Raw genomic sequence first — 26,344 nt, forward strand, 5'->3', positions numbered from 1 at the left:
CTAGAAGAGTTCTTGCTGGTAGATAGTATATACACTTTGTAAATGATTGAAGCTTCTAAAATTTAAGAACAAAACTCACACTTCTATTAAGAACAGTAAGCCTTCTGTCTATTACAGGCCTCAGAACTCACTTTCCTTTTCATTCATTCAAGCAAGTATTTAATATTAAACTATTACATGCCAGGCAGACACTGTTGTAGGTGATGAGGATATGGCCTTTAACTAAATAGGCAAAGTCCTCTTGTCAAAGAGCTTATTTTCTGGAGTTTATTCAACAAATACAAAAACAGCTAATGCTTATAAAGTACTTACCATCGCAGGCACTGTGTACTGTACAGTGAATGTATTACCTGGTTTTAGTTTTCACAACAACCCTGTTGACTTGCCATTAACATCCTCACTTCCAGAAGAGGAAACAGGCCTAAAGAGGTTAAATAAACTACATAGCCAGCAAGTGGTGTAGGATCTGAAAAATCAAAAGTTAGCATAAGTACAGCCATCTTAAAGGCTTAAATACCACCCCCTAACCTAGAAGGAGGAAAATTATTAGAATCTTGAAAAACAAGTTAGTCAGCCAGTGTTAAATGTAGTGACCTTTAGTTAGCTAACCTCAAATCAGTTAATCATACATACCAAGCTTATCTTGCTAGAACCACCCTAAACATTCCGAAGGTAACTTTACCTAACCAGACCCCCAGGATGTGGCGCCAGCCAAAGATTTATGTGTCTATAGAAAAACACTGTATTGTGATTGTAGAAAATGTTGCCCCCTTTGAAAATGCTATAAAACCTCTGGCTTTGTGTGCTCAGGGTCCTTGTTGAGACCCGCTGCGTCGGGCTAACTTGGACCCCAGCTAGCTGGTTCCTGAATAAATTCCTCTTGCTTGTTGCATCAAGAGACGCCTTTCGTGAGTGATTTGGGGCGGCGTCCTCCTCTGGGAGAATCCAACAGTGGAACAGCTGGAACTTGATCTAGATAGCCTGGCTGGGGTGAGAGCTCTTAATGAGGTGTACTTGTTCTGCATGTGGCTACCAAGCTCCCTCTTTGCAAGTGTGAGGGAGTGAGGTAGAAAAAGATCCCTGCGGGGAGGTTGAGAGCAGAGCCTAAACAATGGAGACTGGTAGAATTGTAGTGGAAGGACCCCTTCAGCCTAGACAGCCCAGTTTATTTGGGGCTTCCTCTCCCTCCCTCTCTTTCTTCATCTTCTGTTCCGAAATGTCCCCCCTTTCCATCTCTTTTCCTCTTCCCCGCTTTCTGCCTTCCCTTTTTTACTTTAAGTGCTTTTTACATTGTCACTGATTATTAAAATGTTTCCTAGTGTTTCGTTTTTCAAAACCTCGTGAATTGAACATTTTGTATTTTGAGCTTTAGGGAAAATATTTAAATACAATTGTGAATGGCCACCCGCATCTAGTTTTAACCTCCGGGTCAATTGCCCTTTGGGGATAAAAAATGGTTGAGTGGAGGGCGGTTTGGCTTCCTGCTGTCATCATCGCAGTCCTGCTCCGTCGCAGTCCGACACGGTGCGGAACCAAAGTGTGACGGTCGCCGACGTTGCCGGATTGGTTTTCCTGAGAGGCCTCGCCGCCGGTTCCTTTCGGGGCTATTCGTTAGCGCGCATGCGCTGCCTGCGCTCCGCTGCTCTCGCCTCGGTCGCGGGCTCTGGGATGTCCGCGTTGTGCGACCCTCCCGGGGCCCCAGGGCCTCCCGGGCCTGCTCCGGCCACCCACGGTCCCGCGCCGCTCAGGTAGTCGGAGCCCCTGGCATCTTCCCCCACCGCGCGGCCCCGCGCCGACCCCCAGCCGTCTCGGCAGAAACCCGGATACTACCTGGAGAACTCGCGTCAGGGTTCTCAGAGATTCTTGGGTCTTACCAGAATTCGGGGACTGCCTTACCAAAACTCTGGGCTCCAGTGCCCGCACTCCCAAGATCTTGCTACTGCCTCCCCCTAAACCCAGTGCCTAGTTACCCCAGATCCCCGCCTTGCTCTCCCAAGAGTTGGGGATATTGTAACTCCTGGGAAGCCGGCTGCCCTGCCCTTTTTAAACCGTAGGGAAAACCCAGGGTCCTCTGACTCATGGAGATTCTCAGAAATCTTAGACCTAGAAACCCACAGAATCCTTCCAGTCTTTCCTTTGCCCTCCAACGGAGACACTCCCCTCACCTTAGTGTTTTTGTTTTTTCCTTGTTTGGAGGAATCAGAGAGGAATGGCACGGTCAGAGCCCTTCCAGCCCCTAGAGGATGCTCTTTGGCAGAAAAGGCAGTAAGAGGAAGGGCATTTTGCCTCTTCCAATAACACTGACTTCCGAATCTCTGAGCCTGAACCCTTGTGTTTTGGGAGGGGAAGGGCTGGAAGTCAGATCTTGGCTGTGCCTTGGGACAGCCTGATTCCTAGGCACACTGAGGGTGCTGGGAGGTGGTGATTGTTGTAGTGGAGCCCAAACAGTGGATGGTGAGGATGCTTGCAGAATATGGGAAGAAAGGGGAATTGGGAGGGATTTCAATAAGGGGCAAGTCTGAATTTAGGGTTTTCTTTGCATTAAGAGCAAAAAGTTGTGTGTCGGGGAGTTCAGTAAAGCTGGAAAGGTGTTTTTAAAGCAGATATAGGAGCACAAAATATATTGCCAAATTCCATACTGAATTACTATTCATGATGGTCATAACAATGCCCAGTTTAATTTTAAATATCAGCTTAGGCACATAGTTTTCTTTACAGTGTAAACTGGTATAACTTTGAAATCCTTTCTTTGTGACTAATGTGTTAACATTCATTAAAATTTATTATCTAAAAAAAAGATATATATATATATACTGCCAAATTCAACATACTTATTGAGTACTTCCCATATGCCAGGCACCTCAATGATTCAGTGTTGAAGAGCACAGAAATGTTTACTACCTCTTGAAGTTTATAGTCTGATTACTTAACCTTGCTTTCCTTATCCGTAAAATGGGATCATAATAATACCTACCTTATTGGGCTGAGGTAATACATATAAAGTACTACTTAAGAGAGTGCCTGACGCAGTTGAAGAGTTACCTAATATTGGTATTGTTATTGAAGGAAAAATAGCATTTATTGAGTGATTAGTCTGAACTAGATGTGGTGCTTAAGTGCCTTATGAGCATTTTCTTATGAGAGAGGTATAGTTATCCCTATTTAAATAGAAGGAAACTGAAGCTCACAGAGAGAAGTTAACTTGCCCAACATTTCCTGATACTGTAAGTCTGCCTCTCTTGCTTCCTTATAGTGCTCAGGAGCTGTCCCAAGAAATCAAGGCCTTTCTGACTGGTGTTGACCCTATTCTGGGCCACCAACTCTCGGCCCGGGAACATGCTCGCTGCGGTCTTCTCCTGCTCCGCTCTTTGCCGCCTGCTCGGGCGGCTGTGCTTGATCACTTACGAGGAGTCTTTGATGAGAGTGTCCGGGCCCACCTGGCTGCCCTGGATGAAAGCCCTGTGTCTGGCCCACCTCACCTCCGTCCACCCCCATCCTCCCATATCCCTGCTGGAGGACCTGGTCTAGAGGATGTGGTACAGGAAGTGCAGCAGGTGCTGTCTGAGTTTATCCGGGCCAACCCAAAGGCTTGGGCACCTGTCATTAGTGCATGGTCCATTGACCTCATGGGCCAACTGAGCAGCACATACTCAGGCCAGCACCAGCGTGTCCCTCATGCCACCGGCTCTCTCAATGAATTGTTGCAGCTGTGGATGGGCTGTCGGGCAACACGCACATTAATGGACATCTATGTTCAGTGCCTCTCGGCTCTCATTGGTAGTTGCCCAGATGCCTGCGTGGATGCCTTGTTGGATACATCTGTCCAACATTCCCCACACTTTGACTGGGTTGTAGCCCATATTGGCTCCTCCTTTCCTGGCACCATCATCTCCCGAGTTCTCTCCTGTGGCCTTAAGGATTTCTGTGTTCATGGTGGGGCCGGAGGTGGAGTCGGTAGTAGTGGAAGCTCTTCTCAGACCTCCTCTACAGACCCCTTCCCTGGATCTCCTGCTATGCCTGGAGAGAAACGGGTGCCTAAGATTGCATCAGTTGTAGGCATCCTAGGGCACCTGGCCTCCCGCCATGGAGACAGCATCCGACGGGAGCTCCTACGAATGTTCCATGATAGCCTGGCAGGGGGTACTGGGGGCCGGAGTGGGGATCCCTCCCTTCAGGCCACGGTTCCCTTCTTACTACAGCTGGCGGTCATGTCGCCAGCTTTGCTGGGTACAGTCTCTGGAGAGCTGGTAGATTGCCTTAAGCCCCCAGCTGTGCTAAGCCAGCTGCAGCAACACCTGCAGGGATTCCCTCGAGAGGAGCTGGACAACATGCTGAACCTGGCTGTGCACCTGGTGAGCCAGGCCTCTGGGGCAGGTGCCTACCGCCTGTTGCAGTTCCTGGTGGACACAGCCATGCCTGCCTCAGTCATTACTACCCAGGGCCTGGCTGTGCCAGACACCGTGCGTGAGGCCTGTGACCGGCTGATCCAGCTGCTGCTGCTGCACCTGCAAAAACTGGTTCATCACCGGGGTGGGGCTCCTGGAGAAGGGGTGCTAGGCCCACCACCACCCCCTCGCCATGTGCCCTTTCTAGATGCTCTAAGAAACCATGTAGGGGAGCTGTGTGGAGAGACATTACGGTTGGAACGGAAACGCTTCCTCTGGCAGCACCAGCTCCTGGGCCTGCTCTCTGTCTATACCCGACCTAGCTGTGGACCTGAGGCCTTGGGTCATCTCCTGAGTCGGGCCCGAAGCCCTGAAGAATTGAGTCTGGCCACCCAGTTGTATGCAGGGCTGGTGGTCAGTCTCTCTGGCCTCCTGCCTCTTGCATTCCGAAGCTGCCTGGCTCGGGTACACGCAGGGACTCTGCAGCCTCCCTTTACCGCTCGGTTCCTGCGCAACTTGGCACTGTTAGTTGGATGGGAACAGCAGGGTGGTGAGGGTCCTGGAACACTAGGGGCCCGGTTTGGGGAGTCAGCCTCAGCCCATCTGTCCGACCTGGCTCCTCTCCTGCTACATCCTGAAGAAGAAGTAGCTGAAGCTGCTGCCTCTCTCCTGGCCATTTGTCCCTTTCCTCCAGAAGCCCTGTCCCCCTCCCAACTCCTGGGACTGGTGAGAGCTGGAGTGCATCGCTTCTTTGCCTCTCTGAGGCTGCATGGCCCAGCTGGTGTGGCTTCGGCCTCCCAGCTTCTGACCCGCCTCTCTCAGACTTCCCCAGCTGGGCTCAAGGCTGTCCTGCAGCTGCTTGTTGAGGGAGCCTTACATCGGGGCAACACGGAACTGTTTGGAGGGGAAGTGGATGGGGACAATGAGACTCTTTCAGTCTCAGCTCCTTTGGCTTCTGCCTCCCTGTTGGACACAAACCGGCGTCACACTGCAGCTGTTCCTGGCCCTGGAGGGATTTGGTCTGTTTTCCACGCTGGAGTCATTGGCCATGGCCTTAAGCCGCCCAAGTTTGTCCAGTCACGCAATCAGCAGGAAGTGATCTATAACAACCAGAGCCTCCTCAACCTCCTGGTGCACTGCTGCAGTGCCCCTGGGGGCACTGAATGTGGGGACTGCTGGGGGGCTCCCACCCTGAGCCCTGAGGCAGCCAAAGCAGTCGCAGTGACCTTGGTGGAGAGTGTGTGTCCAGATGCAGCTGGTGCAGAGCTATCCTGGCCCCCTGAGGAGCACGCGCGGGCCACCGTAGAGAGGGATCTTCGCATTGGTCGGCGCTTCCGAGAACAGCCCCTGCTCTTTGAGCTGTTAAAGTTGGTAGCAGCTGCTCCCCCAGCTCTGTGCTACTGCTCCGTGTTGCTGCGGGGGCTGCTGGCTGCCCTCTTGGGGCATTGGGAAGCCTCTCGCCACCCTGATACAGCCCACTCTCCCTGGCATCTGGAGGCATCCTGCACTCTGGTGGCTGTCATGGCTGAGGGAAGCCTCCTACCACCAGCTCTGGGTAATATGCACGAGGTATTTAGCCAACTGGCACCTTTTGAAGTGCGTCTTCTGCTACTCAGTGTCTGGGGCTTTCTTCGGGAGCATGGGCCCTTGCCCCAGAAGTTCATCTTCCAGTCAGAGCGGGGCCGCTTCATCCGGGACTTTTCCAGGGAGGGTGGGGGCGAGGGTGGGCCCCATTTGGCCGTGCTGCACAGTGTCCTCCACCGAAACATTGACCGCCTGGGCCTCTTCTCTGGCCGTTTTCAGGCACCTTCACCGTCCACTCTTCTTCGGCAGGGGACATAGCCTTTTCCTTAACCCCAGAGGCTGAGGGAGGTTGAGCTGTGGGGTAGGAAGCCAAGGTGTTGCAGAAAGGTGGAGGTTTCTAAGACCTTGGCCTAAGGAGCGCTGTCACGTTTTTCCTCCCCAGCTCTTTTTTCTGAATAAAATTTGCCGAGTTGAGAAAACAGAGTCCAGTGCCTTTGTCTGATGCTTAGAGCCAGCAAAGTCGGACAGCGCCTGGCTCTGGACAATCCCGCCCCCGCTCCAGCCACGCCTCTCCCCCTCCCCGCGCGATCATTTAATGTTCACGCTCTGCCAATGGGACAGCCGCCCGGCCGCTCTGTGGCCCGGCCAATGAAAAGACCGGAAGGGGCGGGCGCTAAGATACGTGGCTCAATGCGCGCGGCAGGAGGGGAGGCTCGGGGTCAAGGAGCAAACCCAACGCAAGATGGCGGCGGTAGCGGCAGTGGCAGCGCATAGGAGGCGGTGAGGAGCCCGGAACCCGGGGGCGCGCCGGGGCGAACCCCGACACCCCAAGCCCATCTTTCCTTCCTATATGTCAGCCTGAGCATCTGCCAGCCCCGGCCTCATGAGGGCCCTTTGTCTCTCTGGAGGGGCCTCAGGCTTCCCCAGCTTCCTCGCGGTAGATCAGTGCGGCGTTGGGGGCTCCCCGCCGCGGCCCGGCGGCTCAGCAAGCCGCAGCCGTGCGCTCTTCTTGGTCTGGCCGCTCTCAGCCGCCGCCGTTCCCCGGGCGCTCGCGGCACTTAACGTTGCCGCTTCCTTCCTGCAGTGAGCGGGGCCGCCAGGGCGGGGGACTAGACGCGGCCCGGTCTCCGCGAACGCATCCTGCTGCCCTGCGGTCCCTCAGCCTCGCTGGAAGCACCGCGGCCGGCAGTCCGGCCTGCACTATTCTTCTCCCCGACAGAGTCCCGGCCCCTGCCTTGCCCTTGTCTTCTCGTGGACACCATACCTGGCTTTTTCGGTGTTCACGGTCTCTGGGCACGGCTGGGGCCGGATGCTGTAAGTTCACAGTCTGCCTGGATGATGTTGCTCAAACACAACATGTAATCGAATGGCTTGGTCTGCGCTCTCGAGTTTATATTACCGAAAAAACGGTTCGAAACAATCACCAGTGCCACAAAGCGTTTACAAGGACCCAACGGATACATACTGGATGGGAGAGGCTTGTATCACAGGCAGCAGCGACAGAAGCATGGACCGTAAACTCAACTGTCTGGAACCCTGTGATTTGAAACAATAAACGGGTGCACCCTGCCCTGTGGCTCATTCCTGACTTAGGCTTGTGACCACCTCTGGCTCAGGGGCGTTCAATCATCCCTCAGTTCCTAGGGCCTTCCAACAGGTCACATCTGAAAGATCTTTTAGAAATCTTACCCCGTTGGCATCTCTCCAAATCCATTTTATAGATTGTGCAAATAAGACTCCAGAAGATATTTAACTCACTGTACTTCTGATTACTGCTGCTTTGGGCAGGTGGACATAGGGTTAGTGGCTCAGGGTGCTTGCTGCAGTCGCTCCTCAGGACCCGGGTCACATGCCTTGTTGAGTTTTTTGGTAGCATTTCTTCTGCTTGGTTTGCTACTACCAATTCCTGCCTGGACTGTTAGACTACAATGCCTGTGTTTTTCTCATCTTTTCTGTCTTGCCCGGCTTGTTTTGCACATTTTTGTGATCTCTTGTGATAAATTTACCTTCAGCTTTCAAGCAGATAACTGAGGCTAATGCTGAATACAATGTATAGTAGACCCTACTTTTTAGTTACTGTGTTAGCAGGTTGCACAGTTTTAATGCTTAGAAGAAGCCTGTGTTTTTTTTTTCTCCCTATTTGGAAAACTTGCTCAGAGTTTGATACTGGACTACATACTTTGGTTGCTGGGAGAGTGTGTTTAAAATGCGAATTACCCGATCTTGGAAATCTTCATTTATTAGGCACTGCAGGTAATTCTTAACGGAATAAATTAAAGTTTGAGAATACCTGTTTAGGATTTTCTCAGCATGGATGAATATATCCTTCAAACCAATTTGTTCCTTGTCTGTCATTTGATAGCATGTTGGGAAAGTGACAGTTTGTGGTAACCTTGGCATGCTGGTCCTCAGTGAGGCAGGCCCTCCTGATGGTTGGTGTTCTGTATGGTGCATCATGAAGTACATGGGCTCCAGAGTCAGGCAGAACTGAGTTTAATCCCAGTTTCAGTGCTCAATTACAGATGGATTGTTGAATCTTTTATTCTACAGTTTTCCCATCTGGGAAGTACCCCAACCCTTCATTCACCAAGAAAGCAAGAGAAGAAAGGGAAAAGAGATAGTGCATATAAGAAGTGGTTCTGAGCCATGGTTGCCCGCTAGAGTTGTTTAGGGAACTTTTAAAAAGCTGATGCCCAGGCCCCACTCAGGCCAATTAGATCAGGATCTCCAGGTGAGACCAGGATATTGACATTTTACAAAACTGCAGACAGAGTTGTTGTAAATGGAATATAGAGCAATTAGTCAGGCCCCTTGGGGTAGAACTCAATACATGTCAGCTATTTTTATTCTTCGTGGGCATAGGTAGTGACAGTAGGGACTTATTTTGAAGATACAGGCTGGGAGGTCAGAGAAGCAGGATGCCTAGGGTTTGGATGTTAGAACCCTAGTAACTGACCAGTAGGCTGGCTGAAGTTACATCTTTAACTCTTTTCCTGTAGCTCCACCTAATGCCTTGCCCATGGAAAAGCATGGCTTGCCTTGTTTCTGTGTTCCACACACATGGTACCACCACTTCCCCTAGGACTGGTTAATGCTCCTTTCCTCTGAGAGGCTGATGTAACCAGAGTCAATACCAGGGCCTCTGAAGGCCAAAGATCCTTTGTCCCCTGCTTCTGCCTTTTGAAGGGAAGGTGTGAATGAGCCAAATCCTCAGACCTGATACTTAACCCCATGTCCACTCTACCCTCTTTTCTATTTAATGAAACTTTATCTTTCTCCCCTTAGTGTTGTGGCAGGAGGCGGCCACAGAAGGTGGGGCCCTTTCTGACCCTGGTGCTGATTGTTTGCTCTGTCATTTTTCTCCTTAGGTCTTGGACAGGTTTGGCATTGGCTTATTTAGGGTTCTGCCTGGGAATTACCCTTGCTGTGGATAGAAGCAACTTTAAGACCTGTGAAGAGAGTTCCTTCTGCAAGTATGATATTTCTTGGAGAATGGGAGGAAAAGTAGGGTGATATGGGAGGTGTCCATGGCAGATGGGGTAGCTGGGGACACTGCAGGTGATAGAGGGACCTAGGGACATTGGGGTACCCTCCCACCTTATCAACCATTTCACTTGGCAGGAGGCAGCGAAGCATACGGCCAGGCCTCTCTCCATACCGAGCTTTGCTGGACTCTCTGGAACTTGGTCCCGATGCCCTCACAGTCCATCTGATTAACGAGGTCACCAAGGTCAGGAGAGAAACGGAAAAGTCTGGTGGGGGTAGGGAAATGGCTAAGGGGTAATTCATGAAGGGGAACCTGTAACCAATGCTCTGTCCCAGTCTAGTTTGGGGCTTTTACTTTTCAGATCTCAGGTCCCTTGGGCAAAGAGCTAGAAGGGAGAGACACCTCAGGAGGGACTGGGGTTACAGGGCATTTCATGTAGCCCTGTCTTTTCTCCAGATCCAAACCTCTGCCTCCACAGGTACTGCTGGTGCTAGAACTCCAGGGACTTCAAAAGAATATGACTCGGATCAGGATTGATGAACTGGAGCCCCGGCGGCCGCGATACCGTGTGCCAGACGTGTTGGTGGCTGATCCCCCCACAGCCAGGTAATTTTTCTGCTTCACATAAACCTTCTCTGTCATGTTGGGATAAAAGCTGACTAGCACCTCGACACTCTTTTCAACCTTTCCCCATCTCTTCCTGTTTCATTTGATTTCTCTTTTACCCTTTATCTTCACTCACTGAGCAAACAGATACTGCTTCCTCTTCTGTGCCAGGCCTGGGCTAGGCGCTGGTAATGTAAGAGGAAATCAGCAAGGCCACACACCTTGCCCCCAGGAATCCAGTGTCCCTCTGGGTGGTTTCACCCTTCCCTTCCCTTCCTCCTTTTTTTCCCTTTCTTTTTCCTCAGATATTCAGGATAGAATTACTCAGGTTCTTGGATCATGACACACTGTTGTCTTACTGCATGCGTGGCTCTATTTAAAGTACCTAACAGGAAATAACATAGTAAACCCTCTACCCTGTGTACCCTGCACCAAGCCCAACCATGTACTTCTCACTGTCCTGTACCCTTCACTCCCCCAGAGAAGATCATTATTCTGACGTCTGTTCTTCCCTTGTTTTTGTTGTTACAGCTGTACGTGTGTGTATGTGTATGTAAATATGTATGTACATACACGTTTACTTGTGTATATGTGCCTAAGCAATAAATTGTGTGGTTTTGTTTGCTCTTGAGCTTTACAGGGAAAGTATCTTAGTGAATGTGATCTTCCAGGATTTCCTTTTTTCATGTAACTTTATTGAACTGTCTTGTATGTAGCTTTAGGAATTCATTTTTACTGCTGTAAAATATTATGCTATATACATACACCCCAACTTTATTTTTGTGTTAGTGGGCATTCGGATTGTTTTCAGTGTTTTGCCATTCAGAATGTTGACACAAACATTCATGTCTCCTGTGTCCTCATGCAGGAGTTTCTTTTTGGTGTATAGCTAGGAGAGGAACTGCAGAGTTGCAGAAAATGAAAATGATCGGCCTTCCAAGGTAAAGGTCAAATGGCTACCAGTTGACACTTCCACCTGTAGTATACAGAGGCCTCACCGATCACACCCTGTGCAGCCTGTAGTACTCCTGGACCTAATTTTTGTTAATAGAACAGGTGGAGAATCATGTTCCGTGGTGTCTTGGTTTGGTTGTCTTTCCCAGCTTGTTAATGAGATGGAGCATGTCCTCATGTGTCCAGCTGTCATTTGGTTTTCTGTACCGTGAAGTGGGAGACCACAGCTATGCTTTTCCTTCCGTGTTGTTCTTAACTGATTTGTGGAAATTCTTCAGTCTCGATACTACTTTATCACATATATATTGCAGCTATCTTTTCCCACGTTGTAGTTCATCTTTTTACTTTCCTGAAGGGACCTTGAAAAAAAGGATTTCTAAATTTTAGGATGGTTTTAGAATTGTAGAAAGTTGCAAGAGTATCATGAGAGTTCCTGTATACCCTGCGCTCCTGTTTTCCTCAATTGTTAACATTACTGTGCTACATTTGTCACACCTAATGAATTGATGTTATTATTAGTTAAAGGCCATATTTTATTCAGGTTTCCTTAGTTTTTACCTCACACCCTTTTTCTGTTCCTGGACCCAAACACAACACCATAGTACAATTAGTTGTCATGTCTCCTTAGGCTGCTCTACACAGGGAATTTCTCAGACTTTTGTTGTTTTTGATGACCCTAAAGGTGTCTTTTGATAAATAGAAATTCTGAATTTTAATGTTGTCCATATATCAGTCATTTACATTCTGGTGTTAACATTTTCTAAATTGTGTTTCCATAATCTTTTTCTACCTCAAGGTCAGAAAAATATTTGTTTATATTTTCTTCTAAAGGTTTTACTTTTAGATTTTAAGTCATAATCTTTGTAGAGATGATACCTGTATCTGATAGGATATAGGAATATAATACAACTTTTTTCCTATCCAGAAAATCTACTTCCTTGTCCATTACTGAATAGCCTTCCTTTTCCTTGTTTAACTACTATACTACCTTGTGTTATATTTTGAAGTTCAAAGTATGCTTGGGTCCCTTTCCAGGCTGTCTGTTGGGTTCTTTTGGTCAGTTTGTGTCTCTCTGCATTGCTCCTATACTACCTGTAGCTCTTAGTCAGTCCCCCCCTCTTCTGAAGTGTCATCATTGCTCTTGGCCCATTGTACTTCTTTATGCCCCTTCTGATCTCTTCCCCAGGCTTTCAATTTCTGGCCGTGATGAGAACAGTGTGGAGCTAACTGTGGCTGAGGGACCCTATAAAATCATCTTGACGGCAAAGCCATTTCGTCTGGACCTGCTAGAGGACCGCAGCCTTCTACTCAGTGTCAATGCCCGTGGACTCTTGGATTTTGAGCACCAGAGGGCCCCCAGGGTCTCGTGAGTACAGGGGTCGGGACTGAAGGGGATCTAGTGTGAAATAGCCTAGAGGTGTTGTGGGGTCTGGCACTGGGTCCCTGGGAGGAGACAGGGTGGCAGGATAGCCAGGAAGGGGCTGGGGGCTGGGAGAAGCTGACTTTCAGGGAGGGTAGGAAGCCGTCCTGGGTCACAGTTTTCTCATTTTTTGTATAGACCAGGGGGCAGTCACTTTTGACCCTGAGTTGGACCCTGGGCCCCTCTTCTGGGAGGCCAGCCTGGGTCTGCCTTTCCCTCTTCCCCTTCTCGTGCCATCACATTTCCCAGGTTTATTTTCTTCCTTTTTTTTAAAAAAAATTTCTTCCCCCTCCTTGACATCTCTGGAAGTTTGTCAACTGAAACTCACTTTTATGTTTCTGTTTTTGTGTTGGTTTTGTGCCTCCTTTCCCCTCCCTACCCATCTCCTCCTGCCCCAGTTTCTCGGATAAAGTTAGTCTCACACTCGGTAGCGTTTGGGATAAGATCAAGAACCTTTTCTCTAGGTAAATCCATGGCCACTGGTACTGTATCTGTTCCTTTGCCATTACCCACCCTTTACTCTGGCCCCCGGGGGAAGGTGCCCTGGACCCTTCATGCCCTGCCCTTCATTTACCCCTTTTTCCGCAGCTCTGTGGGATCTGGTCCCTGCTCCCCTGGCTGGGAACCCCCTGGGAGAAGGAAGATGAAATGTTGGAAGTCCTTAAGGAATGTAGGGAGCTTCTTGCTTTGCCAAGGGGTGGAGAGAGATGCTGTCTGTTGCCAGTGTTCCTGGCTCTCTGCTGGGGTGCACCGAGGCTCTGGGTAGAGCTGCTTGCCAGTTGCCCTTGAAAGCATTCGTTGGCAGAACCTCTTGTTTGAGTACCTGCATATGTCTATAGCAGCCTGACCCATGGTATGACCCACTTGCCTTTGCAAAACCTTTGTATTAGGCCTGGAGGCTGAGGCCCAGTGAGCCTTTTGTGGCCAGTCTCTGAGAGGCAGCAGAGCCAGTACTGGCATTCTGAATCCAGACCCTTGAACCACCTTGCCTATCTCTTCTGGAATGCTGGCAGAGGCTGGTGATTTGGGCCTGTGTATGGAAGGCACCTCCTGGTGGCATTACTCCTCGTTTCCCTTTCTCATTTCTTTCCCCATCCTTTGCACATGTATCTGCTCACTGGGGGGTCCTTCTCCAAGCTTTTAACATTCAGTCCCTTCCTCCAATGCCTTCGTTCCTTTGGACCCTTGGCTCTCTATTCCCTCACCCCTCCTTCCACTAGCCCCTCGTCCCTGCCCCCTCTGGATTGGAGCAGACAGCTCTCCTACCTTCCAGGCAAGGATCAAAAGACCCAGCTGAGGGCGATGGGGCCCAGCCCGAGGAAACACCTGGGGATGGAGACAAGGCAAGTTGGTGGGAATGGTGGTTGGAGCACAAGGCGGATTGGGAGGTTGGAGGGGAAAGGCCCACCCACAGGAAACTTGAGCTTAGTGTCTCCATCAAGGATGGGATTTAGCAAAGGGGCCGGGGAAGAGAGAGAACTGGTGTGTGATTCGGTAGTGGTCTGCTTTCCTCCTCACAGCCAGAGGAGACTCAGGGGAAGGCAGAGAAAGATGAGCCAGGAGCCTGGGAGGAAACATTCAGAACTCACTCTGACAGCAAGCCATATGGTGAGGGACTGGGAGAGCCCTGGACAGGGGTGCAGGGAGTCCTTGCCAAGCAGAAGCTCTGGAGCCTTCTTTTGCCTTCCTTCTAGGTCCCACGTCTGTGGGTTTGGACTTCTCTCTGCCAGGCATGGAGCATGTGTATGGGATCCCCGAGCATGCAGACAGCTTGAGGCTGAAAGTCACTGAGTGAGTCTCATGGTAACCTGAGAATATGGGGGACAGAGTGCTTGGGAGTCAGGTTTGTGGGGAGATGTGCATGCAGATCACTTTCGGCGATCAGAAAATTTTTCTTTGAGAAAGGGTAGAGGGGTCTGTTCTTATCCCTCACCTGTGTCTGTGGGGTGGGAGTTGCATGTGCAATGGCCTGGGGCTAGTCTGTCTGTCTGCCTGCAGGGGTGGGGAGCCATATCGCCTCTACAATTTGGATGTGTTCCAGTATGAGCTGTACAACCCCATGGCTCTGTATGGATCTGTGCCCGTGCTCCTGGCACATAGCCCTCATCGGGACCTGGGCATCTTCTGGCTCAATGCCGCTGAGACCTGGGTTGACATTTCCTCTAACACAGCAGGGAAGGTGAGAACACAGGTGTGGGGAGAAATAAAAGAGAGTGAGTCTTCAGGCTGGAGACAAAGATATGTGCCAGGGGCATTAGCTTTGAAGATGTCGGTGGAATGGCCTGTTTAGATACCTCTTTAGGGATGGGGAGAGAAGGGGCCCTTGGCCTCGTGTGCAGTGTTTAAGTTCCCCAGTCACTCCCAGGAGACACACACTCATGGGAAAGGTATTGTGCTTCCTGCAGTTGTACTAGTACATTTGTTACTTAGTACACAGTTCATACTAGACTCTGGTCTGTGTGCTGAGGATAGACATATATTACTGAGTGAGATAGAAAAGGTTCTCACTTTCAGGGAGGAAGACAGGCACGTAACAAAGTAGGCATGAGTAGGTAACAAAGTAGGTGAGTGCTAAGGCAGAAATGTAATGGTTCCATGGGGATGGGTGGTGCTGCTTTAGATGGTGTGGCCCAGGAAAGCCCCAGTGAGGAGGTGGCATTTAATCTCAGCCCAAAGCCACTCACCGGGAGCCAACTGTGTGAGCACTCTGAGACCATTGCTGCTTTGTTTCTGGATTGGGGAATAGCGGGCAGGTATCAGACCTCTCTCATCCCCTTTGCAGACCTTGTTTGGGAAGATGCTAGACTACCTGCAGGGCTCTGGGGAGACCCCGCAGACGGATGTGCGCTGGATGTCAGAGAGTGGCATCGTTGATGTCTTCTTGCTTCTGGGGCCTTCTGTCTCTGATGTGTTCTGGCAGTATGCTAGTCTCACAGGTATGTAGCATCCCCGCTCTATTAGCCGACAACCTCCTTTTCCAGCCTTTGTCTTCTTGAGCGGGGTGACATTTTCAGAAGTCCTGTGCCTCAGCCTGTTTTCTGGCCCTGAACCTTCAGCCTCCCTCTAGTTTATAAGCCTGCTTCAAATTTTTTGTGTTCCCATTGGCCCCAGGTTAGGCCTGACCCCATTGTGACCTCCGTCCCTTGCTGAACCTGCAGGGACCCAGGCATTGCCCCCGCTCTTCTCCCTCGGCTACCACCAGAGCCGCTGGAACTACCGGGACGAGGCCGATGTGCTGGAAGTCGACCAGGGCTTCGATGATCACAACCTGCCCTGCGATGTCATCTGGCTGGACATTGAGCATGCTGATGGCAAGCGGTACTTCACCTGGGACCCTAGCCGTTTCCCCCAACCCCTCACCATGCTTGAACACTTGGCCTCCAAGAGGAGGAAGGTAAGAGGACTGTAGCTATGGTTGGTCTCCTCAGGCATGATAGCCCTGGGGAGCTCTGACCACCCTTGTTCCTTGCCCCCAGTTGGTGGCCATTGTGGACCCCCATATCAAGGTGGACTCTGGCTACCGTGTACATGATGAGTTGAGGAACCAGGGTCTGTACGTTAAAACACGGGATGGCTCTGACTACGAGGGCTGGTGCTGGCCAGGTAGGTGGACCAGCACTGAGGGAGAGGCTATCGGGAAACTTTGTAGGTAGAATGGTGCCCATATTGCCCCTTGGGGGTTGATAGTCACTCTTAACTTCTCCTAGGTGCAGCTGGTTACCCTGACTTCACCAATCCTGCAATGAGGGCCTGGTGGGCTAACATGTTCAGCTTTGACAATTACGAGGTATGGCAGCTCCTCTCCTGAACTGCTTCTGTTTTTCCCACCCTACCTCTCGTCACTGGCCCTGCTTTGGCTGGTTGCCTATAATATATCAGGGGGCCTTGATGATCCTGGGAGGGCCCCAAGAAGTGTATGTTTTCTGGATTCCTAGGAACTCTCTGCTCTGACACTTGTCTTTTTCCTGTCCTCATTCTGCCCCCATGTTCTGCCTTGTGTTCGCAGGGCTCTGCTCCCAATCTCTATGTCTGGAATGACATGAATGAACCATCTGTGTTCAATGGTCCTGAGGTCACCATGCTCAAGGATGCCCAGCACTATGGGGGCTGGGAGCACCGAGATGTGCATAACATCTATGGCTTCTATGTGGTAAGAGGCTGAGAGGAGAGACTGAGGGCGTTGGACTGATACCAGGTGACTTGGATTTTGCTCCTCGCTACCCCACCCCTTTTCTTTCCTTTCTCAACCCAGCATATGGCGACTGCTGATGGGCTGGTGCTGCGCTCTGGGGGCATAGAACGTCCCTTTGTCCTGAGCAGGGCTTTCTTTGCTGGCTCCCAGCGCTTTGGTAAGTTTTAGAGAATAGAGCTGTGGCAGAGGGTGTGCAGGCCGGATTGGAGGAGCTTTGGACCTAGGGCTGGTTCGCGGAGAAATCTGTCCCTGTGGCCTTTGTCTGAGAGCTGCACACTGTGTCCCACTAGCTGTGCACTTCAAGGGGAGCAGAGAGTGGGAGGCCCATTTCCCATTTAAGTGCTCTGTGTACTCTGCCATCTTCAGTGGGACTGTGAGGGCCCCAGAGCAAATGTGGCAGGTCAGAGAGATCAGCTGCATAGACGACTGAGCCCCTTCACTGTTTGCAAGCTCCTTCCTTCTTGTCTTTCTCAGGAGCCGTGTGGACAGGCGACAACACTGCCGAATGGGACCATTTGAAGATTTCTATCCCTATGTGTCTCAGCTTGGGGCTGGTGGGAGTCTCCTTCTGTGGGGGTAAGAGGGGGAGGAATTTGGGGACTTGGTTTGGTGGGAGAGGGTCAAGGTAGAGGACTCAGGCCCTGGCCATGAACAGACAGCTGAGAGTCCAGGGTGGGGTCCTGGGGCACTCCTTAGGCAGCAGACCTCCTTTGCCCTCTTTTCCAACCTGCTTCCTCCCTTCCCTCTCCCAGCGGATGTGGGCGGCTTCTTCAAAAATCCAGAGCCAGAGCTGCTTGTGCGCTGGTACCAGATGGGTGCATACCAGCCATTCTTCCGGGCACATGCACACTTGGACACTGGGCGGCGTGAGCCATGGCTGTTACCATCTCAGTACCATGACATAATCCGAGATGCCCTGGGCCAGCGATACTCCTTGCTGCCCTTCTGGTACACCCTCTTCTATCAGGCCCATCGTGAAGGGATTCCTGTCATGAGGTGAGCCTTTCAGTTGTGCCTGTGTCAGTGGGTTGGGGCACAGTGGGGGCTGGGGTCTATCTCTAGGCTTTTCATTCACCAGAGCGTTGTAAAGGAGGGAAATTAATTTCAAGGATTAAGAGAAAGAGGAGACTTAGGGATGATTAGCAGTAAACATTATTTAGTGTTTGACATGTCAGGCCTTATCCATCACTATCCTCAGACCCTGAAACAGACAAATGTCCTACCCTTGTGGAACTTACTTTCTTAGAAGGAAAACAGGCATGTAAACAAATACCTAAATAAGGAAACTGCCAACACTGATGAGCTCTTCAAAAAAATAGAACAAGGTAATGGGATTAGGTTCTGCAAATGGTCTTTTTAAGAAGGCCATGTGAAATAAGGCTTGACCAATGATGGGGACAGATTTTTGTGACCTAGAGGAAGATTTTTTAAGACAGAGCAGGCTGCAAGTATAAAAATTACAAAGTGAGTTTACTTTGAAAGTGGTGTTCCAGGAGTAGAAATAAGCAGTATCTCAGGAGTAAGGAACCTGAAGGAGAGGTAGGAGATGAGGTGGGGGAGGGGAATTCGGTCTAATCCTGGAGGCCTTTCAGGCCAGGATAACCAAGTGGCAACTGGAAGACTGCTGTGCAGAACAGTATGTACAGGGGAGGAGGAGGTGGGGGTACGTTTGGAAGCTAAATGGCTACACCAAGGTTAGGCTGCATAGCTGAACTGAGCTGGGCTGTGTGGGTGCAGGCCCCTGGGTTGTAGCCCTGTGCCTTCTCACCAGTTCCTGGGTAGCATCTTTGACTTTGGTCAAAACTGCAAGTGCCTTCCTTTCTTGTCTTGCTTCCTCCCTAGGCCCCTGTGGGTACAGTATCCTCAGGATGTAGCCACCTTCGGTATAGATGATCAGTTTCTGCTGGGTGAGAAATGGGGAAGACAGTTGGTGGTAGGTTGGGATAGGGCTGAGAAGTAAGCACTTGGTGGAGACATGTCTGTGGGTGCCCAGAGTGGGAGGAGTGAGTGAGGCTGGCAGTGCAAGGGGGCACATACTTTGTTGTTCCCTGTCTGGCAATGATCTCCTCAGTTCACAGTTGATTCTGGTGTATTTTAGGGGATGCGTTACTGGTTCACCCTGTATCAGACTCCGGGGCTCATGGTGTGCAGGTTTATCTGCCCGGCCAGGGGGAGGTGAGTTAAGAAAGGGCATAGCGGGGCAACATGGTGTAGGAAGTCAAAGGCAATAAATAAGATGGGAGCCCTCAACAGTAAACTGTTTTGTCTCCTGCCACCCTCAGGTGTGGTATGACATTCAGAGTTACCAGAAGCATCATGGCCCCCAGACTCTGTACCTGCCTGTGACTCTAAGCAGTGTGAGTATGGCTAGTCCAGCTGCCAGTTTCTGTAGTTTCCAGAAGGAGAGAGTGTGGGCTTTAGGGGCCAGTACCGAAGTGGGCAGAGATAGACAAAAGCAAAAGGTTCTGCAGGGCCCAAGATTGGACAGTGGGGCAGCTTCTTCCCAGCACTACTCTCCCCCTAGATCCCAGTGTTCCAGCGTGGGGGGACAATTGTGCCTCGATGGATGCGAGTGCGGCGCTCTTCAGACTGTATGAAGGATGACCCCATCACTCTTTTCGTTGCACTCAGCCCCCAGGTGAGTGCATAGGCAGGGAGCCTCCTCAACCATCTACCTGTCTTCCTAGGACTCAGCCCCTTAGGGATGCACCCCTCACTCCTTCTAGGGCTCAGGCTGTCCCTCTCCCACTTCCTGCTCAGGGTACCGCCCAAGGAGAACTCTTCCTAGATGATGGGCACACGTTCAACTATCAGACTCGCCATGAGTTCCTGCTGCGTCGATTCTCATTCTCTGGCAACACCCTTGTCTCCAGGTAATGAGGTATCCATTCTTTGGCAGCCTGTGGAGAAGGCGGGGCCGGGGGATGCTCATAGCTCACTGTGCTCTTTTCTTGCAATATGACCTTGCTGTGGGTCTCCTTCCTTCTGCTTTGACATCTTTCTCCCTGACAGACATCCATGTTTTCTCCCTCCAGCTCTGCAGACCACAAAGGCCACCTTGATACACCCATCTGGATTGAACGGGTGGTGATAATAGGGGCTGGGAAGCCAGCAGCTGTGGTACTCCGGACAAAAGGTGAGGAGTGACCTGGTCCTGGTCCTCAGGGTGGGACAAGAGGGGATGCAGGGGCGGGGTTGGGGACACTTTGCTTGTAAGGAAACTGGTTGTTATGCAACAGCCTATTGCTATGACCGTAGCTCTCTTTCTTCCTCCACCAGAATCGCCTGAAAGCCGCCTGTCCTTCCAGCATGACCCTGAGACCTCTGTGTTGATCCTGCGCAAGCCTGGTGTTAATGTGGCATCTGACTGGAGCATTCACCTACGATAACCCAAGGGATGTTGGGGGGTGGGACGGTGCGGTGATGATGAGAGTTACCCTTCCCTTCTGCCTTGGAGTTTACCCTCCCCAGACTTCACCTTTCTTATCCCAACATCCAGATTCTGCCAACATCTGGGTAGGATGAGAGACCTCTGAATTCCTTTTTGGTCTCCTGACCTCTTCCACCCCACTGACACCAAGTCTCCCTTTATTCCAATGCTCTGTTGCTCTAACTGGAGCACATTCACCTGTGAAGACCTGGAGACCACAGGGCCCTCACTTTCCCTTCTCTCTTCCTGTCGTTTGGGGGCCCTGCATCTCCTCCAGACCCTCTGCACTGATGCCTCTCATGTATCGATGCCATTTCTTGGAAGAAGATGAGGACCATGGGCTTTAGGGCCCCTTTTCTCCATCCGTCTCCACCAAACTGCTGTCCCTCCTCCTATATATATTTCTTCTTTCTGGGTCGTCTCTGTCAGCCCTTTCCTTTTTATTCTGACTAATAGATTGGGACCACCCCTTACCTGAAAAGGTATGAATGGATCAAAGGAGTAAAGTTGCTGAACATCCTCTTCCCTCTCATCCCAACCTATCCTCTCCCCAATTTCTTCGCGAGCTGCTGCAGTTCAGACAGGGGCAGTTCTACCTCCCCTGTCCTTTTGGGGAAAAGAAGTTTCCATTCCTCGAGAGGTTGGGCATTAAACTTCTTTTGCTCCCCTTTTTTTTTTGTCCCCTTGAGGGGCACTCAAGATGGAGAAATCAGTTGTGGTTTCATCGAATCACGCACGGTCACCTGTATTTATTGCTGGGAGAAGGCTGGAGAAGGGGGGAGATGATCATGTGTGCCCAGGGTTGGCCTGAAGCCCTGGGTGGAGGGTGGGGGAGACCTAACTGGGGGCAAGGGAGATCATTTGTGGGAATTTTTTTTACTTCCTCTTGGCCTCCAGCTCTGACAGATTTTGATAAAAGGAGAAACAGTAAAGATAAACCATAAGTAACAGTTGGTGTCTGGATTCTTGTTTGGGCCTGAACCACCGACCCTTAAAAGCGCAAGGACCTGACATATTTATCTAGCTTCAACCTAAGCCTCATTGATACAGCAAAATGAACAAGTGCATGCCTTCTTCTGCTTGTTAGATAGTTAATAGTGGTGACCAGAGCTGATGGGGTCCCTCTTGAATAGAAATAGCCATATTGGTCAAATGTTCTCACAGTAAAGGTTGCTTATCTTCCGCTAACAGCACTTAAAAAAATTTTTTCCCCATTGCTTTTAGGGACAGGAAAGTTTTCTCGTCTTACAGATTATTTTACAAAATATATATATATTTTTTTTAGGAAAAATGTTAACAGCTTGTGCCTGTTAAGAATTAGGGGATGTGTTCATTGAATTCCTCAGCTCAAGAAATCTAATCAACTGCCAAGATGGCCTATTGTCTTGACAGCCATCCTTGCCTTTACACCCAGTGTAATCTGTTTTAAGAAATGTGGGTCAGAGGAAATAGTACAGATCCTGGAATCCGGTATCTAGAAGGGACAAATCTTCACAACGGCAGTTATATAACTTTTGTCAAACATAATTATACCTATAAAGTGAGGACAATACCATCTGTTTTGAAGGTTTATAGTGAGGATTATATGAGACAAGCCTGGCACATAAGGCCCCAAATTTACGAGCTATGGGGCGCTGTGACTGATGGATTAAAGAATGAATATAAAGGAGAGAATATGGGCACAGGGACTGGGGCTCAAGGGGAGGTCTGAAAGTTCCACGTGCTGCCATCGGGCTTCTGTCAGCCGGCCACTGGCTCTTGATGGGTCGGATATGACGTCACTCCCGCGATCCCCAGAACGAGCTGAGGGACCGGAAATTACACTGGGGGGGGCGGTTGCGGACTGACCGGAAGTTAGCTCGCGAGGGCGCCGTAGCCCCAGCCGCCGGGAGCTGGTAGAGGGGAGCTTGAGGAGGGCGGGACGCGGGGCGGGGCCTGCAGGCTGGCGGGCGCGGGCGCGGGGCGGGGACCCGTCGCCCGGGCGGCACCCCGCCTGCCCCCGCGCCGGCGGCGGCGCGGCCATGAAGCTGAAGCTGAAGAACGTGTTTCTCGCCTACTTCCTGGTGTCGATCGCTGGTCTCCTCTACGCGCTGGTGCAGCTCGGTGAGCGGGGCCGGGCGGGGGTGCGACTGGCCGACCAGTCCCGCCTTGGGGATGAACCTCCGCGCAGACACCATTCCTGCAGCTCGGCCCTCCGACAGCCCTCTGCGGCCGCCGGGTGCACTCCCCTCTCTAGAATGCACCGCGGCTTTCCACCGCACCTGGGATGAAATCCAGACTCCTTTCCAGACCCTGCAGGGCCCCGCATGATCCTGCCGCCGTCTGCCTTTCCAACCCCATTAACTACCCCATTTTTTGCTCCGCTGGGGCCACCCTAGCTTCCTGACATTTTCTTGAAAATCTGGTTGCGTTTATCAAGCTCATAACCTGTTCCCTCCTCTTGCGGCGCTTTTCTCCCAGCTGTTTCCCAGCTGCTGCTTTCTCATCCTAGAGGTCCCGGCTCAAATGTCACCGCCTCAGAGGCCTTCCCCGACCACCTTGGCTAGAGTAACACTTTTTTTCTAGATTCTCTTTTATTCTCTGTCGTATTTCTTTCATGGTCCTTATCACAATTTATAGTGATTTTATTAATTTGTCTCTTTGCTCTGTGCCTGCCACTTCCACAAAACTGAAAGCTTCGTGAGGGCAGAGACCATATCTGCTGTGTTCCTTGTTGTATCCCCAGCACCTAAAACAGTGCCTCCCAGGAGGAGCATTCAATAAATATTTATTCAGTAATGGAATCAATAAATTAATGAGTCTCTGGTCACACAGCCAAGAGAGCAGTCTGAACTCTGCCATTCATGCAGGATTTAGATACAGGACCATTGCATGATTCTTAGGTATTTGAAAATCTGACCTGTTTTAGGAGATGGACTTGTTCTTTATGGCTCCAGAAGGCAAAATTAGGACCAGCAGGTAGAAAGGATGGAGGCAGATAATCAGCTCAATATCCAAATGAAAGTTGTAATATTTAAATTATTAAAGTTGGACAGGGTCTGCTAATTGAAGCAGTGAGGTCCTTACCACTAGAGATGTAGAAAATGCTGGTAGAGAACTTGTGGAGGAGATTCCTGCCTTGGCTAGGAATTGAATGAGAAGGTTGTGGCCCTTTGGGAGGCTGAATATGCTGTGGTTCTCTGCCCCCATCCCTGCTTCCTGGGACCAGGCCAGCCATGTGACTGCCTCCCTCCTCTGCGGGCAGCAGCAGAGCAGCTTCGACAGAAGGATCTGAGGATTTCCCAGCTGCAAGCGGATCTCCGTCGCCCACCGCCTGCCCCTGCCCAGCCCCCTGAACCTGAGGCCCTGCCTACTATCTATGTTGTTACCCCCACCTATGCCAGGTATGGGCTCTGGTATACCCAAGAGGCCTGCATGGACTAAGAGGTTGGGGTTGATGATGAATTTGGGGAGGCACTTGGTAAGGGATGCTCCCCAAACTAGGAAATAACAAACGGCAGGGTAAATGAACCACATCTTTACTCAAAGATTTGTGGGAAAATGGTAATTTTTCTATTAAAATAGGCAAGTACTCTGAAGTAGAATACAAAATTCCTGAGAAATTTTATGATAGGAAAATGAAATTCCAAAGATTTTGAACTTGCTAATGAATTCACTCTCCCTCCTTAGAAATCCTTAGGGTGAGAAACTTTGAGAACTGACAAAATTGAAGCAGAAAAGGGCTTGGCCTTACAGTCATACCAGAATCTAGGAAAAGTTACACCAGTTATTATTTACAGTGTGGTTTTTCTCTACTAGGCACTGTGCTAAGGGCTTTACCTTTCTTTCTTTCTTTCTTTTTTTTTTTTTTTTTTAAATTAAATTGTAGCTTTATTACTGATGCAAATCAACTGGGGAACATGGTTTTGGATCTGTAACCAGAGGGCCTGCTAATACATGGCTGACCCATCTAGGCATGGGCAACTCTACACCCTCTCCTCACACAAACCACCAACGCTGAGGTGGGAAGGCCAATTTGAAGGCTAAAGAAGCCTGGAAGTGACTGGGCCACACCTTCCCAGTTCTTTGTCTAAACTCAGATAAATCTTCCTCCCCTGGAGAGGAATGAGCCAAGAAGTTTCTCTAAATTCCTCTACCTGGAAACACAAACACAGGAGGAAGAGAACCTAGTCCTATTGGTATTTTAGAAGGCCGTTTTCTTACTTAATCTTTAAGACAACATTGTTGTAAAGTACTGTTATTCCCATTTTACAATCCTGGAAACTGAGGCTTGGGGACATTGGAGCCATTTTGCCCAGTTGTCTCATTTAATAAGTTACAAAGCTGGCACTGAACCTGTATCTTGATTCCAAAGCATGTGCCCTTAACTTAGAGTCTCCCACAGCCAGAGCCCTGGGGTTGAAGCTGGTGGCAGACACGGACTAGAAGAACAGGGCAGGTGTCAGTGTCAGGCTGACAAGCAGGAAGGGCAGTTTGGCTATTGGTTGGGGAAAGGCCATAGGGGATGCTAGAAGTGGCCCGGGAGCAACTGTGTATACAGGCTGGAGTGGCACATGGCGCCTACCTCCTTCCCTCCTGCCGCGTCTTCCCCTTGCAGGCTTGTACAGAAGGCAGAGCTGGTGCGGCTGTCCCAGACACTGAGCCTGGTGCCCCGGCTGCATTGGCTGCTAGTGGAGGACGCTGAGGGCCCCACCCCATTGGTCTCAGGGCTGCTGGCTGCCTCTGGCCTCCTCTTCACACACCTGGCGGTCCTTACTCCCAAGGCCCAGCGGCTCCGGGAGGGAGAGCCAGGCTGGGTTCGGCCCCGAGGTGTAGAACAGCGGAACCGGGCCCTGGACTGGCTCAGGGGTGGAGGAGGTGCTGTTGGGGGAGAGAAGGACCCACCCCCTCCAGGGACCCGGGGAGTCGTGTACTTTGCTGACGACGATAACACCTACAGCCGGGAACTCTTTGAGGAGGTGAGCACTGGGATGGGGATGGGAAGGCAGCCAGGTGCGGTCAGCTTCATCTGTTGCCCTGGTTACCAGGGTTGCTCTAGGCCACTGGGTGAGGAGTGGGGAGTGGGGAGCAGTGAAGCAGAGTGACCCAAGTGGTCCTTCCCTTTCCCCTGGGCCACCCCTGTCTGTTTCTTCTCTTTGACTTTTGTTAGATGCGCTGGACCCGTGGTGTCTCAGTGTGGCCTGTGGGGCTGGTGGGTGGCCTGCGATTCGAGGGACCTCGGGTACAGGATGGCCGGGTTGTGGGCTTCCACACAGCATGGGAGCCCAACAGGCCCTTTCCAGTGGATATGGCAGGATTTGCTGTTGCCCTGCCCTCGCTGTTGGCTAAGCCCAATGCCCAGTTTGATGGTGCTGCTCCCCGGGGCCACCTGGAGAGCAGTCTCCTGAGCCACCTTGTGGATACCAAGGACCTGGAGCCCCGGGCTGCCAATTGCACTCGGGTAAGGGGATAGAGGTGGGCACAGAAACCTGGCTCCGGAATGGATGAGTGATGGGAGAGGTAGAGTGAGGTCCTGGGGAGGAGGATAGGGTATGGGGGTTTGAAGCAGGGGGGACTCTAGATCTCAGACTTAACCTTGCTTCCTCTACTCATGGGGAAGGTGGGGGTGAGGGAAGGGAAGTGGTCTGCTACCACTCTGTCTCCCACAGTCCTGGGCACCCGTGTGGCCCAGAGAGGGTGAGGCGGTAAGGCCCCATTTTAGATGCTCTAAAGCCTCCCCCGACTCTGCCCTTCACCCTTGGCAGCCCACACAGTGTGTATAGGGAGGGCTGGAGAATCTGTTGTGTGCTGAGGGCCCCAGAGGCCTGGCTATGGCTGGGCCTGGCTCTAACTGAAACCCTCCTGGGACAGGTTCTGGTGTGGCATACACGAACAGAGAAGCCCAAGATGAAGCAGGAAGAGCAGCTACAGCGGCAGGGCCAAGGCTCAGATCCAGCCATTGAGGTGTGATGGCAGCCCCACCCTGACTACCACCTCACTGGGCACAGACCTGTGGGACTGGGCCCCTGGCCTGCCCAGGATTCAGTTTGCCGAGTCCTGACCTCTCAGAGCCAGGGGGAGTCCCTTGGCTCCTTCAGCCCCAGGTTGTGGCCCAGCTGCTTCTACGCTCCCCCACTGTGCCATGTGGCACTGCCCACAGGTTGGGACAAGCAGCCCTTGTATTGAGCCAGGTCTGCCCTGTTGGGGGTGGAGCAGAAGGACAGAGATGCAGGAGGGAGGGCGGCTAAGTAACTAAGTAACTTATTGGGGCTGGGCATGCACTGGGGGGCTGGAGGAGTGGGCTGGACCCTCCCCACCTGAGCATGCTGACCCCCTCCTACCTCCAGAATAAACAATCTCAACCCTT

At 51.1% G+C, this 26,344-nt stretch overlaps 2 protein-coding genes across 10 annotated transcripts; both read left to right on the plus strand.

Moving 5' to 3' along the window:
- Positions 1-1,587: 1,587 nt before the first annotated feature.
- LOC108393626 (neutral alpha-glucosidase AB) lies at positions 1,588-20,948 on the plus strand. Of its 8 annotated transcripts, none has more exons than XM_073217637.1 (25): positions 1,616-1,748; positions 9,278-9,382; positions 9,531-9,639; positions 9,875-10,002; positions 12,143-12,322; positions 12,775-12,840; positions 13,650-13,723; positions 13,901-13,984; positions 14,071-14,167; positions 14,375-14,555; positions 15,159-15,312; positions 15,535-15,770; positions 15,853-15,979; positions 16,084-16,163; positions 16,383-16,526; positions 16,629-16,725; positions 17,043-17,144; positions 17,321-17,564; positions 18,411-18,475; positions 18,667-18,743; positions 18,851-18,925; positions 19,093-19,206; positions 19,329-19,441; positions 19,604-19,704; positions 19,848-20,948. In XM_073217637.1, exons 1-25 carry the CDS (start codon positions 1,621-1,623, stop codon positions 19,955-19,957), a joined length of 2,991 nt encoding a protein of 996 aa, XP_073073738.1. In that variant the 5' UTR covers positions 1,616-1,620; the 3' UTR covers positions 19,958-20,948. The 8 variants fall into 8 exon arrangements, 6 of the variants coding, with proteins under 6 accessions (XP_017510060.3, XP_073073738.1, XP_073073739.1 ...); XM_073217640.1 differs by lacking the exon at positions 1,616-1,748 and adding an exon at positions 6,586-6,689; XM_073217639.1 differs by lacking the exon at positions 1,616-1,748 and adding an exon at positions 6,696-8,162.
- A 970-nt stretch (positions 20,949-21,918) lies between these two features.
- On the plus strand, positions 21,919-26,344 carry B3GAT3 (beta-1,3-glucuronyltransferase 3). Of its 2 annotated transcripts, none has more exons than XM_073217648.1 (5): positions 21,919-22,101; positions 23,246-23,381; positions 24,596-24,956; positions 25,148-25,438; positions 25,849-26,344. In XM_073217648.1, exons 1-5 carry the CDS (start codon positions 22,020-22,022, stop codon positions 25,945-25,947), a joined length of 969 nt encoding a protein of 322 aa, XP_073073749.1. In that variant the 5' UTR covers positions 21,919-22,019; the 3' UTR covers positions 25,948-26,344. The 2 variants fall into 2 exon arrangements, with proteins under 2 accessions (XP_073073749.1, XP_017510055.1); XM_017654566.3 differs by having other exon boundaries at positions 21,923-22,101; positions 23,207-23,381.

This window comes from Manis javanica, chromosome 11 (genome assembly GCF_040802235.1).
Source record: "Manis javanica isolate MJ-LG chromosome 11, MJ_LKY, whole genome shotgun sequence".
Lineage (NCBI taxonomy): Eukaryota > Metazoa > Chordata > Mammalia > Pholidota > Manidae > Manis > Manis javanica.

Excerpts from the sequence above, each read along its gene's own strand:
- LOC108393626 (XM_017654571.3), top strand. The coding sequence starts at position 1,621 with ATGCGCTGCCTGCGCTCCGCTGCTCTCGCCTCGGTCGCGGGCTCTGGG. Across the intron at positions 1,749-3,253 it reads CACGGTCCCGCGCCGCTCAG|TGCTCAGGAGCTGTCCCAAG; the intron begins GTAGTCGGAGCC and ends GCTTCCTTATAG.
- B3GAT3 (XM_017654566.3), top strand. The coding sequence starts at position 22,020 with ATGAAGCTGAAGCTGAAGAACGTGTTTCTCGCCTACTTCCTGGTGTCG. Across the intron at positions 22,102-23,206 it reads CTACGCGCTGGTGCAGCTCG|GCCAGCCATGTGACTGCCTC; the intron begins GTGAGCGGGGCC and ends TCCTGGGACCAG. Across the intron at positions 23,382-24,595 it reads GTTACCCCCACCTATGCCAG|GCTTGTACAGAAGGCAGAGC; the intron begins GTATGGGCTCTG and ends TTCCCCTTGCAG.